Here is a 17499-nt window from a genome sequence, read left to right on the forward strand (position 1 = left end):
ATAGGCTAGCAAAACCGCTAGCAACTTCTACTGATCAGCGTGTGTGTGCAAAACGAAATCCCCTATAAAACCGGAAGAATAAAATTGGATTACATCCAGAAAGTGAAGAGTGTAACACTGCCAATGTGTCCGACTTGTGGATCATGTCATTCAGATAGGGCAGTTGAACATTTGAATCTCACAGCGGGTGAGTGGGTTGCCAGAACTCCCATGAAACTCATGCAGGGCGTTAAGGGGAAGATTTGTTGGTCAAAACACTCGCTCTGATACGCAGCGTGGATGCATATCTCATCTAACCTCAATGCTGTTGGTGATGGTTCAGTCTGGGATGAAAGCGTTTGATTAAGATGCTCTAGGAACTTATACAATAAACAACAGTGTTTACCTCAGAGTTTGCCGTATGTTTTTTGCCTCGGTGCATCATAGGACACTAAACGGCTATTGGGCATTTTAGTTGAGTTAAGAATCCTTCGGTGGATCATTGGTGATTTACCATAAGGCCTTCGATTTAGTTGGACTAGACCGGTTCCGTTATGAGTGGTCTGTAGATGTACTGGGTATATGGCAATACTAACCCTTGGTGTGTTGATCGTGACTGTAATGGAATGGAACCTCGAATTGGTCCTTGTGCTGTGCAAGGATAACAATATACTATTAACCACAAAGGACCTTGTCGAGTCTCAAGTTCTGGCGAATTTATCATGCATTTGGACACGGAAAAAAGTAAAATCCCAATCAAATTGATTTTCAGGTTGAGGATGCTTTTCTCCAAACAAAGTGAAATTGTAGTAGACTCTTTTTGGGCTTTGAGCACTCGTCCCAAACTACTAATATCAAGTAGTGGCAAAGCCACTCTCCCAAAATGCGAGGCATTTACGATAAACATTCACTCGAGTTCAATACGGTAAGCAGAATCTGCAAAGGCCGTCCCTGTCTGCCCTTCCCCTTTAGTCAGGGTACCTGAGGCTCTCCTGCCTGCTTCTGGCACTCGGGGAACTGAACTGGTCACCTGTCATAAGCTGCAATGGTTAAACAGCTTACTTCATGTGTCACACCTCCCGGAGCCATTTTCGTGCAGGCATGCACAGAGTGGAAATGACCAAATAGTCTGTGACTACCAAGAAAGTGTGAAATTCTCTACCAGGAACCTCAGTCGCGTTGGCAACTATAGTCTTCCCGGTTAAAGCCTCAGGGCAAGACACAACAATACAAAGTGATGTCGACAAGCATGACCCGTGACGCTCCTGCTTCAAATCAAGCGTCTTCAGTGCGTATCTTTCCCGATTCATCTTGGAAGATGAGACCCTTTTTTTCATAAATGGACTGTCACATTCATTGTCCTCCTCTTATTTTGTTTGTCGTTGATTGGCTGATTTGTGCAAGCTAGAACGAAAATCCCTTTGCTGCGTGATTGTTCAACTAGTACCTAATCCAAGCCGATGGAAACGTTGCTAACCAAAACATAATTCATTGCAAACTACATTCATTTGCAAACAAATTTGGTTTTGCGAGAGTCATCTAGAACCTGGTTGAATCACTCTATTGTGATGTTTCCAGGCAACTCACCAGACCGCCTCATAGTTCAGTCGCTACGATATTCGAGATATCGCGATGCATGTATATGCCTAATGCACTACTTGTAAGGTTGGTGGAAATTCTTCGACATCCCACGACCGGTTCCGCCCTTATTGGGGCTCATCAGGTGGGCGCAGTCCCCGAGTTACCGTCAACCTTATGTTCTACGTGAAATCGAATCGCAGTGCAAGTGCAGCACATTCAGTTGCCTGGACACATCTTAAACGAAAGATTCAGCTGGGTTCCAGGTGAGTCCCTCCCAAAACCAAATTTATTTGCAAATGAGTCTATTTTAGTAACTACGTGGTTTCAAGTGGAACATAAGGTTGACGGAAACTCTGGGACTGCGCCTACCTGATGAGCCCCAACAAGGGCGAACGTAGTTGTGGGCTATCGAAGAATTTTCAGCAACCTTATGAGTAGTGCATTACGTATAATTCACTGCGTTTTCTTCGTGAACCCTTAAACCATATGTGGCGCATTTGGTCCTTCAGGAAATCTCTCCTCCTATCTTTTTTCCTCCCTCCCCCCTCCAAAGATTCGTTCACAGAATACGCTGGAGACGATTGCCTCGCTCTTGTTGCAAAACAGTGAAATTGCATCGTTGCCTCTTATCAAGGCGGTAGTGGGTCTGATAAGAAATATAGCTATGGAAGATGAATCTCGCAAAGAAATGAAGTGAGTGTCGGTGGAATTCTTAACAGTTTTCTGATGTGGAATTGATTTTGGAGCAACCAAATTTGTTACAGGTTTATGCGGCTCCACTTTAAGTACTATTCGTGACAGGGTGTGTTGCGATGCTATTTCAGTTTTATTTCTTCCGCTATTTAACCGTTGGCTTTCATTGTTTGACTGGTGTAGGCGTTGTGTGTGTGTCACCCAGTCCATGATTTGACCGGTGCAGACAGTTTTGTAGCCAACGCCTTGCTTTACATGTTGATCGCCAGGCTCACATTTCGTTCAGGTGTGCCAGTCGTCGCTCCCATACACAATCAAACCGCTGACGATAGAAAATACGACGATGGGCGCTTCTGGTAGGAAGAGTGTTGTGTCTTGCTGAACGGTAGTGCAACTCTGTATCGGTCCCTTGTCTTCCTGCTCCGCCGACTATGGTATATCAGAAAGGTACGGTAGCTCGACACAGCCCTTTATGGAGACAAAGGAAAATTATTACAACTGTATTTATAGGGTTGTCACAGAGTGTTCCACAAGGTCGTGCCAGAATCTCCGTGAGGTGGTGAGAAGCGTCGAGTCGAGGTGCTTGACTCGGATTGGCTGGCATTCTGACCAATCAGGGCATGCCTTCGTTATCCGTCCAATGATGTGGTGTTCGGTTATTAGGGACGGGTAGCCTCCGTACAAAGAGCTAACCTCAAAGGAAGACTGTGCTCAGTTCTGCATAAGATGACACCTATTTCGGCCGAGACCAAACCGTTGCTGATCGCCCATAGCTTCAGTTGTCTTCTGACACGGCACTGTCACCGCGACTGAGTTGTACAGAGCTCACGTCCAGGTGCTGAAATCAGACAATTACCAATCCCCTCTCTAATGTGCTGTAAATCATCGCGACTCCTTTGGTGATACGTCGCTGTTGTAATTTGATGTCAACTAATCCCTATGGCGCGTCTTTTCCCCCGGTTTTCAAGCACATGAAAATGTGCCTTCATCGAATGTGTGCGTGCATTTCCTGTGCGATTTCAGTTGTCTGTATATACCATCAACTTTCAAGTGCCTTTTGACTTTTGGTCCACGTTCTAGTTAGAGGCTTAGGTAATGGTGAAGCATCGTCATCGACAGCAGCAGCGAAAACGAAAGGGGATGCTGGCACTTCACTTCCGTAGGTGTGTGTGTCTCATCATCATCATGATTGTCAGCTGTAATAACCCCGCATTAGTCGTACAGTGGTTTTAACTGCCACGGTTTCGCTCACCGATGATTCAGGAGGAATAACTCATCCTCGATAGATGAACTGACCACACTGCATAGGTCGCGCTGACTTGGCCATGTGCTGCGTATGCCAGTTGACCAACGTCCTCGAAGGGCTCTTTTCGCACAACCACATGAAAGCTGGAAGAGAGCAAGAGGCGGTCAAACAATGACATAGCAACGAGTCATGAAAGCCATTACCAGCAAACTCAGCTGCGCTGTCATTGCCATCTTCCTGGATAGGGACCCCGAGACGGGCCCATATCAATGGTTAGAGACATTATCAGACATGGCCCAGTCACGCATTCAATGGCGCTCATGCACCCAAGCTATTGCCTTCAATGCATAGCTCCTTTTCCAACCCCCCCCCCACTTGACAGCCCACTGACAGTGCTGGATTTATGCGCCAGTTTATCAGCTCCTGCCTGCAATGCGCAGCTACCTACCCCACTTCCCCGAATCATCGGTGTGTGTGTGTGTGTGTGTGTGTGAATATTGCCTCATAGCTGAAAGGAGAAAAACGGAACAGGAAAGGGGCCTTGGACTACCACAAACATCCGAGGTGCCTACACTCCTAGTACTCATTCAGACATTCTGGATACAGACTGACGGCATGACTGCCATTGACATCAGTTAGCTGCTGTATCGTTCAGTGTCTCCAGCCAATCACAGGCATAGGCACGTGAACCCCAGTCTGAAAGTACCTGTCCACTACTGCATTGTGTTGTACAGGCTAAACGTTATCCGCTAATTCGACAAATACACTCACTAGCGTGCCACTTTGGTTTTCATGGCAGTCTCACCTGAATCCCAGCTGAATTGCTCATGCTGTTTTTAAGCAACTGAATGTGGTGCACCAGGCCGCCTCAGGTTTCAGTTGACACTCTCTTGGATACGTCGTAGTACATTGTATAGACCTGGCAAATTTATCGTATTTTTTTTGAAAACTCTTCAACTGCTACGCTTATGTACTAGTTTTTCTGTGCGATCTTCCCGGGTCAACCGATCCAATCACAAAAAAGCGAATAGGAGGTTTCCGCCCCATCCATACTACCACCATCGCTGTCCGTTTTTGTTAGCCGCATGTACACGCCCCAAATTCACCGGAACCTGTACTCTAACCAGACGGTTTTGGTCTCAACTAACTAGTTCACATGCTTCAGAAAAAGCTGGTTCGCAAAGCCATTATTAATTGTGTGGATGTTCTGGTCTGGTCCACAAGTCACCAGTGTAGGGTGAAGCGAGCGAGGTAATTCTCATCAAAGTCAACTCTTCGTGTAGTGAAAGGCGAGATGACTCAGTGGTTGGAGCATGAATCTAATGACCAGAAGGTCCGTGGTTCGAACCCGACCTCTGCCTGTCGACTTTCCATTTCTAGGCTTGGGCAACCTGGCAGTATCTCAGCCCTCGAGCTTTCTTCGGGTGGTATAGCAGTTAGGCACCGAGAGAGTGTTGAAGCTGAACGGCACCTCGCTAAGTGAGCTACCGAATTCACAAATGGGAACTTGTTTTAGACTGCCTACCTCTCTTGATCTACATTTTAGGGTTAGGCCGTAAATTTATATCTTCTTAAAGACAATAAAGATTAATAGACGCACGTTACAAATCCCTGTCCTCGTACTAACCGTTTCCCAGGATGACCTTATGACCGTGAGTGAATTCGGCATGCATTCGGCTTTCTTGTACGATCCAATCCGTTTTCATTTCTTAGATTTGTTGCACTATTTATTCAGTTGACATGAAATTTCAGGACCGTTCCATTTCTCAAAATTCCACACTGCACTTGATCATCACCACTTGAAGTGATTGAAGGATGCCCGAGTTTCCCGTGTCCATAAAGTGGATTAGAGCAACTGGGGTAAATGTTGGTACCACTTTGGAGTTACACTTGTGTGCTTGAAACTGGGGAAAAACGAAGTCATGTGATAAACACCACATCATGGCATCAGGCTCACGATAGCTTAAGGCGTGACCAGAAAGTTGGTGATCCGTACCCAATCTCTGTATATTGTCTAGGCTTGGGCAACCTGGTAGTACCTCAACTCTGGTGATTCCCTCGGGTGACATGGCAGTTGTGAATCGAAAGAATGTTATTACTGAACCATTAGTGTGCGAGAATGGCTGAGTGAATTCTCATTATTCGGTTCCGTTTTTTTTTACAAATGCACCACGCTGTGGTAATCCCTCGTAGCCCCTGTCCTTCAACCTTCTTGTTGTTCTCTCTTTGCTCTCCAGATCTCTCGGCGTTGTTCGATCTTTGACCCACATCCTCAGGCAGACATACCAAACCGCGAATCGGAACAGTCTGGCGTCCACAGAGGATGCGGAAAACCTCGACCCCAGCATGGGATCCATTGAAGGAGTTCGACTGGATGAGATGATCGAATTATGTCTGGTTGCATTGCAGGCTATGGCCAAAGAACCGGAAGTTCGTGATGAGTGCATACGCACTGCCGGTCTGCTGCCCACGACGGTTCAAGTAAGCCGATAACCGCTCTATTGTCCCTAGTTGTCACACTGTATGCTAGTCAAATATCCCTACCGTGAACTCGGTGATCATTGGCCGGTCCTTCCAAGTCCCCAATCACTCTTTTATCAGTACTTATATCTTCCGGACGGTTTTCAGAATCATCATCATCATTGTCAGCTGTAGTACCCGCGTACTCGTCGTACAGTGGTTGTAGCTGCCGCAGTTTCGTTCACCGATGATTTGGGGGGAGGGGTGGGTAGCTGCGCATTGCAGGCGGGAGCTAATAAATTGGTGCATAAATCCAGTACTATCAGTGGGCTGTCAAGTGAAGGGGGGCTAGAAAAGGAGCTATGCATTGACGGAAATAGCTTGGATGCACGAGCGCCATTGAGGGCACGAGTGCACCATGTCTCTAGCCAGTGATATGGCCCGTCTCGGGATCCCCATCCAGGAAGGCGGCAATAAGCAGCGGAGCTGAGTTTGCTGGTAATGGCTTTTATACTTCGGTGCCAAGTCACTGTTTGACCGCCTCTGGCTCTCCTCCACCCTTCACGTGGTTGTGCGAAAAGGGCCCTTCGAGGAAGTCGGTCGGTTTTCAGAATAGATGCAGCTGTTCAGTTTCCAATGGAATTGACGTACGGTCTGAGCATTTCACCAATGCAGTTATGGCAAATAATATTGTTCGTTTTGCGTGCAATTACTCAGGGAGGTTGTGTACGGCAATATATACGTATCACCACGACATTCTCATCTAACCTATGCTCCTCGACTTCAAGGGATGTGGGCTATTGAAAGGAACGTTCATGGTGCCCGTGGTCCTCCTCTCCCAGACCCACCTTAAAATATCAACGAAGCTGTCAAAATAGCGAATTGGAGTGACTTACCGCCAAGCTCGAGATGGTAAAGTAGGTTGGACGTAGGGAGCAATAATCCACTGGCGTATTGAATGTTACCGAAACCGAACAACTGAACGATCCAACTTTTTTTCGGACGTTTGAGTCTACCCGTCGATGTCTGGAGCTGTTATGCATGGTCCATGTGTTGTAACCGTGGAATCATCATCATCAGCTGTAAAAACGCGTGCTTGCCGTGTAGTGGTTGTTCATCGACGATTTGGGTAGATAGCTGCGCATTGAAGGCGGGAGCTGACATAATTGATGCATAAATCTAGGGGAACCTGGAAAGGAGCTATGCATTGAAAGTAACAGACTGAATGCACGAACCCCATTGAGGGCAAGACTTGGCCATATCTGACTATATCTGTAACCGCTGATGTGTCCCGTATCAGGGTCCCCATCCAGGGAGATGGCAATAAACAGGGCGTCTGGGCTTCCTTGTAAAGGAACGTCTGGGTTAACCCACTAGCTGCCCATATTAGGCCATACATGAAGCGAACCTATTGCATAGTCGGATACAGCATATTGTGCTTTGGCTTGCGTCACCTAGCTGGTGGTCTCCATTTCACTGTCATACGATTTCGTTCTCGCACCACCACAACTACGGAAACATGTTACCAGTGGTAGAGAATAGCTCTGGGTCAACTGCGGTCTCCATTATCTCTGTGTGTGTGTGTGTGTGTGTGTGTGTGATATGCCACAGCATTCCGTTTGAGGACAGCAAGGCACCACACAAGACAGTGCAGTGTGAATGGGCCCGCATAAAGTCCACGCGTGTCGCGCTTGTGGTGTTGTCACACGCGTTATCACCAGGTCACAGACGACCGTGTATGTGTGGTTGACTGCCGATCCGTGTTAGTGGTTCCCGCACCTAGAATGTCTGTATTACCGAAAACGAAGTAAATTCTGCTCATCTACTCCAGTGGCTAAAGGTGAACATGTCATAAGCATCACTTTGACGATAGACGAAGAGTTTTTTTTTGGAATATCAACCCTTCCCCGAAAACAATTGAAATCGTTCAGCTGTATCACTCTTGTGGTGCCTAGATACCATGCCACCCGAGGGAAGTGTTAGTGTTCTAGTTGTGACGTAATTAAGGTAACACGCACTAACAAATGTCTGTCTTACTAGAATGTGATGAATACAATAGTTGGGTGTACTTGATAAAAATAGATACAATGTGAAAAGTGGAATAAGCCACAAAGCGACTTATCGTTTGAGAGTTCCTGAGTGAAGTTCCGGACGCGGGACGTGTCTTCTCTGCAGTATAGCTGTTACACGTGTTCCGTAGTTATCCGTGGGGACTCGCGGAACTCTGCTGACTTCCTGTCCTGTGTGCGTTGAGCACCTATTTATTGTTCGCATTGTGAAGGGAAGGGTGTCCCTTCGTGTTTGATGCTTGCACGAACATGAATACAACTTGACCTGATGTGTTGAATGAAGTTCATAATCCTGGCAGGTGACGAAGTGGTAGCCGCGTAAACAAAAACGGTTGGGAAGTTTTACTGTACATGTTGTCGGTTGTCACATGGTTTGAGTGTTTGTGACGCGTGATCTGATGAGTGACCTCTACAGAATTACGAAGGCTCGGTTACTGCCAGGTTGCCCAAGTCGAGTGGCAGAGGTCGGGTGCGAACCACGGACCTTCCGGTCAGTGAATTCGCGCTCTAACCACCGAGCTATCCCTTTCCCATTGTTTTGCAGTTCTGAATCTCACCGGTTTTTCTGCTTTTTATTCTGTGGCGATTGCCGATTTTCACATTGCTAAAACACCTTGTTTGAGCGTAATTGTCACTCAAAACTACGATGGAGTTGATCGTTATCGAGATGCTCAACGTGGGCGTCGATCATGTTAGAAGTGAACCGAATCACGTGTGTATCAAGAATGCACCAATGACATCCAAACAGAATCGATGACGCGTCACAACTCATCAGTATCCATTCTGACCCGATAGAAATACCCTTTGAAAATTCCCTCTCAGTTTGATTCTTCTGTAAACAACAACATGGTCGGTAATACCATTCAAGCCAGTCAACGGAGTAAGCCGCGCACAACGGAACATTTTTCTGTTAGTAAATGGTATATCATAGGAGTTTTTAAGGGAACTTATTCATTGGGCAGAACATACCATTTGTAGCGGATCCGCTCAGAACTGAGGCAACTAGTGATAGGTATGTAGCATTTATAGTACGGAGGCGAACTTCACAGACGTGGATAAATAATCCCGGGTCCGGTTACACGCATGCTAAGGAGAAAGTATAGGGAGTTGTGACGAAAATTCCAGAGCCCCACATCTATTGAAGGTACCAAATCAGGGTTCTGTCTACGATCCTACTAGTTATTTGAAAGGTCATGTATCCTGTTGATCGCTCAGTGGTCAGAGCGCGAACTTACTAACCGGAAGGTCCGTGGTTCGAACCCGACCTCTGTCTCTCGACTTTCTTTGTCTAGGCTTGAGCAACCTGGCAGTATCCCAGTCCCGGTGCTTCCTTCGGGTGACACGGCAGCTGGGCACTGAACGGCTCTTACAGCTGGACGATGATTATCTTTTGTCATCTTGTCTGATTATGAAACGCTATCTGGTGCTGAACACGGTCACCGATCCAAACTATGGAAATAATCCTTAGCGGGTTTCTAAGGAATTTGGAATCTATCGGTTTGGTTTGTCGTACGGAAGTGTGTGAAAAGTACGAGTTATCTTTGCATCATCTTTAGGGTGTTTCTCGTGCACACACACTGATATGCGGATGATTTTGCCTTAAGAATGTTAGCCCCCTTCGAATTGGCCGTAAGCTCCGTCAGAATAGTGAGTGACGGATGCTTCACTACGGTGTTCATTATTGCTGATAGCTTGTTTCGTGAGGTCCCTGATTCACTCCTGCAGCTGACTCTTGTCTAAACCCCGTCGTTGTAGATTGCTCCTATCCTCTACATTCCACTCACCAACCGTATTGAAAATGTAGACAGAACTTCGCTGAATAGTGAATCGGATAGTGATCACAAACGGGTGCTTTGGGAAGTTTTTTTCTTCGAATAGTTATTGGTTGCATGAAAGCCATTGGATTCCTGATTGGTCCGTGCCTTAGTGTTACCGGGTTTGCATCCCCGGCGACGCGGACTACCAAAACGAGTGAGTAATTTCAGTGTTTTGGCCTTCAGATTTATTTGCCTCATCTAAATTGACTGAGCTCAGATAGCTCAGTGGTTTGGGACGAGAACTTACTGACCAAAACGGATTGTTGGCCGAACCCAACGTCTGCATCTCGACTGCGCCTGTTTAGGTTTGGGCAAGCTGGCAGTACCGCGGCCCTCGAGCCTTTCCCGGGTGGTTTCGCAGCTGGACATCGAAATGTTGTTACATCTGAACTGCTCAGTTTCTTCCGATGGGCGAATAGGGATTTTTGTTAGGTTGGTCTGCTGTCATTCAAAGCATATTGACAAGCCAACTCAGTCTGAGGTGAGTTGGCTTCCCTCCATCCTCCGTAACTTGGCATCTCATTTTACTGCCCAAAAAATTAACGAAGTCAAACATCACTAGTTCACTGTCCAAGGTAGGTAGCTGCTTTTCCTCTGGTGCGACATTGTGACTTCTTCGCGAGGGTTTCTAAATGCTATACGAATACCGCAGTCTAGCTCTTCTAAGGTCGATGCACTCTGTTTACTCCTGTTGTCTTCTTGCCCCGGATTACTTCGTGTAGGCGACTCTGACGGACAGACGGGGTTGTTTGATCATACTAGACGACCAGAGGTGATCATACACTGAGTGAAAAAAAATCGTCCAGTTGTAGCACCCTTTCGGTGCCTAGCTGTCATGCCACACGAAGGAAGCACGAGGGCTGGCCAGTTCGCCCAAGCCTACACAGGGGAATTCGAGTGGCAGAGGTCGGGTTCGAACCACTACCTTGTGGTCAGTAAATTCGCGCTGTAACCACTTGGTCCATCTTGCCCCTGAGTGAGCCAGCTTACGGTCGGTGCTGAAACTCGTCAGTTAATTTTAACCCATAATTCTCTTGCCATTGAGTTAAGGCAACATTCCATTGTTGACCTTGTTTGACCAATTCTGCCTTCTTTTTCTTTTAGCTTTTGTACACACCGATTCCGTCGATACAACGAGCCTCAGTCGCCCTGCTCAGCCTACTCGCCTCAAGCAAGGCTGGCGCGAAGGCAATCGAACAGGAGGGAGCTTGTCCGAAACTCACGGAAATGATACAGTCGAGCAATGAGTACATCGGTTAGTGCATTACCACCCTGCCTGCTTTCCCCTGCTGATGCGTATTCCCATACAGTGATTTTGAAATTTCCGCTTCATAGTGAAGCCCGTGGTTTTAGTAGTTTTTTGTCCTTAACCGGTAGTGATGTATTGTATCAGGGAAAGCGGGATGTGAAATAATGAGACGGCTTTCATATAGGCTGGATGCGACCGAAAAACTTTCGGTGTAAGATGTGTTATAAAGCTGTTCGATTCAACGGTGCTTCACTGCGCCCACCGACGGTTGTCAAAGGATGCCGGTTCTCTGGTCCCGTTCTACAAGTGATCACATGTGAACTCTCCGTAAGTCACAGTTCAACCTCATCTTGAGGACGCCATTTGTTCGGTGGGGGGTCGGATAATGAGGTTGCCGTTACAACAAACGATCTACTGGCAAGCCCAACCCATTAATAAACTTTCACCACCTTAATCTGAGATGGTTATCTTGTCGCAGAATGCAAGATGATAAAAGAAGTTTTTTTAGTAGCCGTGGCTTTTTTGGAACTCAGATAAAAGTGCCTGCCTCTGTTTACTTCTTGTAACGACGGAACCTACCCTCTACGTAATCTGTTTTTGTTTCTAAACTAAACGTCCCAATATCATGTCAGCACATCACACACAGATGCGTATTGGTTTACGAATTTCTGTGAACTCAGGCACTAAGAAGCCTAGGGGGCGAGATGGCCCAAATGGTTAGAGCGCGATTTTACTCACCGGAAGGTTCTTGTTCGAATCCGACTTCCGCCTCTCGACTTCCTCTGTCTAGGCTTGGGCAACCTGGCACTATCCCACCCCACGTGCTTCCTTCGGGTGGCATGGCAGCTAGGCACCGGAAGGGTGCTACAGCTGAACGCTATCAATCTACTGAGAAGCCTAAATGAGGCTTTTGGGAGTGATTTTCGTTGGCCAGTCTGTCCTCCGACATATTCGCAACTCCAGAGTAGTGTTTGGTCGGGACAGTCTCCCGATTTTACTCCTCCGGAAGAAGTCATCTTGATTCTTCGAGACATGTTCAGGAGATTACTCTGTTTTCCTTGTGCAAACCAGTGATAAGCTCCGATTTACTGGACGTCTGAAGCTACTCATTCCCCTCCCCCTTTCGTTTGTGTAGCCGCTTACTCTGCCGCTGTGCTTCATCGGATTACCAAGGACAAACCGGAAGAATACAGACGCAGACTCTCCCTGGAGTTGCGCCAGTCTTTGTTCGACGGTGGACTTTTGCTTGATCCCAACTCAATGGTCAAATCGAATCAGAGTCAACTGAACCTACCGGTTGGCGAGGAGGCGACGTCTGCCAGTAGGCAACGCAGTACACAAATGGACCGGAACTCGTCAGTCAGTGCACGTTCACGGAGATGACTTTCGATTTACTACCTACATATCATCTTTACCATCATGTGATTTCAGTTCCATTAAAATCGCCTGTTTTCTTTCGCTCATAGGCTTTATTCATGAACACTGAGTAGATGGACTAGCGCAGTTGAACATGCCTCTTTTGCTCATCAGAGGTGCGCGGGTGCTTCCGCTATCGTAGACAAATTTTCCACACGGGGATCGGCCACGAGACTGGAAGAAAACAGGTAGAACCAGTACATATTCGACGTGAGATGTTTGAGTCTAATTAACTAGTGTCATTGTTTAATTATGCGAATATAGTTTCCAGTTTCAACAAGAACACAGTGGAGAATATTTTCCGAGTCTCGTCGTGAGGTCGCTACTTAAATGCCGGTTAAAATACGGGGGAAATGAAACAAAACAGGTCAGATAAGTTTCAGGATTAGAAAACGTATGAAGACGGATGACTGGTTGTTGGTGAAACACCAGTCGAATCTAACTGGACGTTGTGAGAAGGTCTGGAGGGCTGTTTAGCGACTGGGTCATCGGTTACTACCCAGTCGCTGGATATTTCCCCCTATATATATACGAAATCGTTGAAAAACAGAAATGGTTCGGTGATTTCGTATCAAGTTGATGTCCTGCGCGACGCACACTGTTTCGTTTAGGATTTTCAGAGAGCATCTCTCCTCGATTTTTGAACTATTTTACTAGGCGCGGGATTTGAAGTCCATTACTGTACGGTGAGTGGATGAGTGAGATAAAGATTTCTAATTCCTGGAGTTTAGACCTTCCCAGATTAAAAGTGCCAGACGCAATTCTGCGCCCAAACCGCCTTACCGCTTGCAGTTAGGCGCTGCAATGACCATCTAGTGCGCGGATCCTGATTGGTCGAAAATGGGAACCCAATGCGTTTCAGTATCCGTTGAATCCTGGTGCCCAGCACCGTATCCAGAGGCCGTCAGCATGTATGTCGGACATGGAGCTCCCACATGGGTCATCGACTCGTTCTGGATGTCACAGTATACTTCTTGGTCCAACTGATCTGATCTAAGAGATAACCGGTACTTTAAGAATACAGCCATATCCAGATACTTGCGACATAAAAGCCTGATATCAGCTAATGCTTGGTAATGCCTGACATTCGGGCACTGGAAATAAACTCGTGGGAATAATTAAATGAATTGGAGTTTGCTTCTTTTAACGCGAACATCACCAATGTTCAATTAATCAAGGCGCCTGGGGACGAACGTCTACTGTACTTTCTTCTTATGGAACCAGCGTCGTAGCTGTTAGTGGTAGTCTTTCGCAAGCGAAGGGCGGATCTCGGTGAGGATTTCTGGTTGGTGTTAGTGGTTCGTTCCCCAAATTGTGTTTCGCTATGGAATTGCTTCGCTTATGACCTTGGCCGTGGAAGTGGTGAGGGATTTCTGGTTGCTGTTAGTGGTTCGTTCCCCAAATTGTTTTTGGCAGGTCACTTTGTTATGGAGTTGCTTCGCTTATGACCTTGGCCGTGGAAGGTGATTGGTCTGTTCTTCGAGAGGAAGATGCGAACTTTGTACGTGACCTTCGTTTCGAACATGAATAAGCCAGACTTCAGAACACTGTACCACACTCAGGTACACAGGCGTTAGGACCGGAAGGCGGAATTCCGCGTAAAATACGCTTGGTGTAATAGGTACCACCTAACGGTTCGAACTCTTCTGTTGGAACATTGAATGGGACAATCGCTAGTCCAATTTGCTTCCTTTTACTATTGTAACCCTGAATCCAAATGGAGCTGTTCTTACACAGATATCGCTTGTTTGGCTATCATACGTCCAGACCGCGTTTACTCGGCGGCAGCCTACCGAGGGGCTAATCAATAGACTAGTTTTCTGATGCTCTCCATTACATACCATAAGTGGCAGTCGATGTGTGAAGTGAGCTGAGCTAGACCAGTACCAAACTGATCGCACAGACGGATTATCCAGGACTGCTTTCAGCAGACAGATGAGTTCGACCGTATTAGAATACTGGTAGCTTAGATGAATTCATTGGTAGTTTGTCGGGTGGCTGTTAGTCTGTTCACCGAGCTTTGGAGTTTACTGGTAGACGTTCCGTCAACACTTGTGGAGACATCATCAGTTCGTGGTCGAGTGATACGGTGGTGACGCACTGATGTCTCCTCAAACAGTGATGAAGTCAACTGCCAAGCTCGGCGAACAGATCAACAGCTTCCAGTGTTACAACTTTGTCGACCAAGTTCCGAGAACTTGTTTTCAGTGACTGGGTTCCTGATTCCGAGATAAGATGAACAAACGGTGGTGAGAGGTGCAGTGATTTCAGCAAATTTTTACTTTTCGGGTTTGCGGGGTTGAAAAACAATGACAGAACGCCCAACCGAAACACAAAAAGTTCCCTAATAGAGATCGATGGCTGCTTCCGATAGTTTTGAAGATAATTTCTTTTCTGGTTGCTTGCTTCCTACGTCCTGTTTATGTCTTCGTCCTGGGTTAATCCACCACTTGTATGAAGGAACAGTGTGTAGCACACTCACTGAGACAGCGGATAACTATTCACCGACACTCCTAACTGTGGTCCTCAAGCGCACACCTGCCGTGCGTCATTCTGCACACAAACCGGCTGGGTGACGAGATACACTCAACAGTAACTGTTTTGTTGCTCATGACCAACACGTCTACACCTCATTTGCATCTAACCGGACCACTGCATGCGATCGATACCTGAATACGAAAGTAAGCAGTTGAACGAATTGCAACACGTCTACCATCATTTGCATCTAACCGGACCACTGCATGCGATCGATACCTGAATACGAAAGTAAGCAGTTGAACGAACTGCACCAAAAGATCCCGGTAAAATATCGAGGAAAAAACTGCCGACGTCAGAATACATACTGCCATCATCTCTCGTGAGAGTGAACCCGCAAATTTGCTGAGAACGCTAACTGCCAGAATACTCTGCATGGGCCGAAAACGATCGTCCAAAGGCAAATAAAATTGTTCTACGTATTCTACGTGATAATCACACTTCGTTTCCGTCGTAGAGTCTGCGGGATGTGTATTGTTCATATTCACATCACTCTCGTTTGAACAGTCGTCCTCCGCTCCTGGTGCAATCATTCTGGTGAGTATGGGGAAGCACTGGACTCGAGTCGGGCGCGCTAACCACATGGCTCAAGCATGAACTCGTTCGTTTGTTCAGACGTGAAAATTCAGATACGTCCCACACTCGCCTCGCATGTCGGATGTCCGGAGTTCAAATCCCAGCACGGCCATTGGATATACATTGCTGCTAAGCTCCAATAAGAGCGAAACTCGAATCCAGTGCTTCCCGCCCCTTTGGCGTGGCCTCACCGGAATAATTACGCCAGGGCGGGAAGGTCAACGTTCAAACGATAGTGACGTGAATATGAACAATGAAATTTCGCTTCATAGTATCTCTCTTGGACTGTGCGTACACCAAAGTACGAGTACTCTTCTTCGTAGTGAGTGATTTCGATCAATCGAGTTAAAGACAGCTGTTTTCGTCTGCTTGGTAGCAAGAACTAGGGTGGCGACTATTCTCAGCTATAATGTTCATACTTCGAAAGTAAATAATACGTAATCCACAGGAGAAAAGACACGGTAACACATTATCCTCTACAACGTTCACTCCCAGGGGAAACCTGTTCCGACTAACCACTAGGGAAGAGTTTTTCCACACATGGGAAACCGCGAAACGCCGACTACTACTTACCTGGTATTGGCCCGTGGATTACGAGAAAACACCTGTTAAACGGAATGCCTCGACGATAATTCCAACACCTGACTGCGAAAGATGATCAAACACGGAGGAGTCAGACTCATGGGAATCAAACTGCCTTCTCCTTTGTCCGTTGCTGCATTGAACACAACAGCGCCGGAGAGATGTCGCATACTGTGGTTGTTGATCTGTTTGGCGAGCTTAGCATTTGACTTGCAAAGTTTCGTCATCATACGAGGAGACATCGTCAGTGCGCACTAATGATGTCTCCCCAGTTGGCACAAAACGTTTGCAAGTCAACTGCCAAGCTCGGCGAACAGATCAACAACCAATAAACTCACCCGAGCTGCCAATATTTCGGCGTATTGCGGTCTTGTTCAGTTCGCTGTTTCCAGAATTTTCATGTCCGCAAACCACGTGGTTTCGTCGTGGTGTGTATGACAGTGCTACATACTTATTCAGGGTGTTGGGGTTACTATATACAGCTTTACAATTATATTGGTCAACATGAAAGCGAAAACCGGTGTTATTCTCCCTCGTGACTACCTACTGTAAATGTGTCATAGAACCGTTGTCTCAGAATTGTTCAAGGCAGAAAATCCTGAAACGAGAATTGATCTGGGTTATTACGTTTAGCATTCAACAAATGTGAAACTTGACTAACGGATACCTTATTACTTGGTATTTCGTTTAATCTTTTGTTCATGCCAAAAAGGAACCCACCGAAATTTGGTGCATCTGATGACTTTGCGCTCTAAGACCGCGCTATATCTGTGTCGTACAGTCCTCCAAAATCCTACCGCTCCCTCGTTTTCGTTCAAATTCAGGGAGCGTTCTTTTGATTTCATCAGAACTTTAATAGCTTCACGTCAACCGATACTAAAGGACCGCTGAAAACGCATGTGTCCCGTTAATTTTGTGCTGCCACTGAGCTAGAGAAACAGCAGTTGACAATAAAGCATCATCGCCTGCTCGGAAGTATTGAACATTGGAAAACGCTCACAAAACTCACGTCCCTTCTAATTGCTTTGTAATAATGCAGTCCAACCTGACCCGAATGCTACCAGAACAGTGTTACAAACCAAAGGTGATGGTGTGGAAAATTTGAACGTTAGTCGTCAATAAAATGATCATAGTCAAGACGCGAAATAGATATCCTGTCCCAGTATCACTTCGTGAAAATGCGTACGAGAAAGTAGTACTATCAGGAAGGTCAGATTCCTGAAAGCAACTTCAGAACGCCCGGAACCTACTGCTCCACCAAAAACTCAACTGAAAAGCCGCCAAGCATCCAGGCCA

General features: G+C 46.6%; 1 protein-coding gene across 1 annotated transcript in view; it reads left to right on the top strand.

Moving 5' to 3' along the window:
- The window catches only part of T265_06630 (hypothetical protein), a gene marked incomplete at both ends in the record, with an annotated part of 30857 nt that extends 18262 nt beyond the window's left edge, over window positions 1-12595 (top strand). Inside the window, 4 exons of the mRNA XM_009171943.1 lie at window positions 2126-2253; window positions 5776-5980; window positions 10950-11100; window positions 12230-12595. Of these exons, the coding sequence (XP_009170207.1) occupies window positions 2126-2253; window positions 5776-5980; window positions 10950-11100; window positions 12230-12477 (732 nt within the window). The remainder of the gene's footprint in view (window positions 1-2125; window positions 2254-5775; window positions 5981-10949; window positions 11101-12229) is intronic.
- Between the last annotated feature and the right edge of the window lie 4904 nt (window positions 12596-17499).

The sequence above is a fragment of the Opisthorchis viverrini genome (genome assembly GCF_000715545.1).
Source record: "Opisthorchis viverrini unplaced genomic scaffold opera_v5_140, whole genome shotgun sequence".
Lineage (NCBI taxonomy): Eukaryota > Metazoa > Platyhelminthes > Trematoda > Opisthorchiida > Opisthorchiidae > Opisthorchis > Opisthorchis viverrini.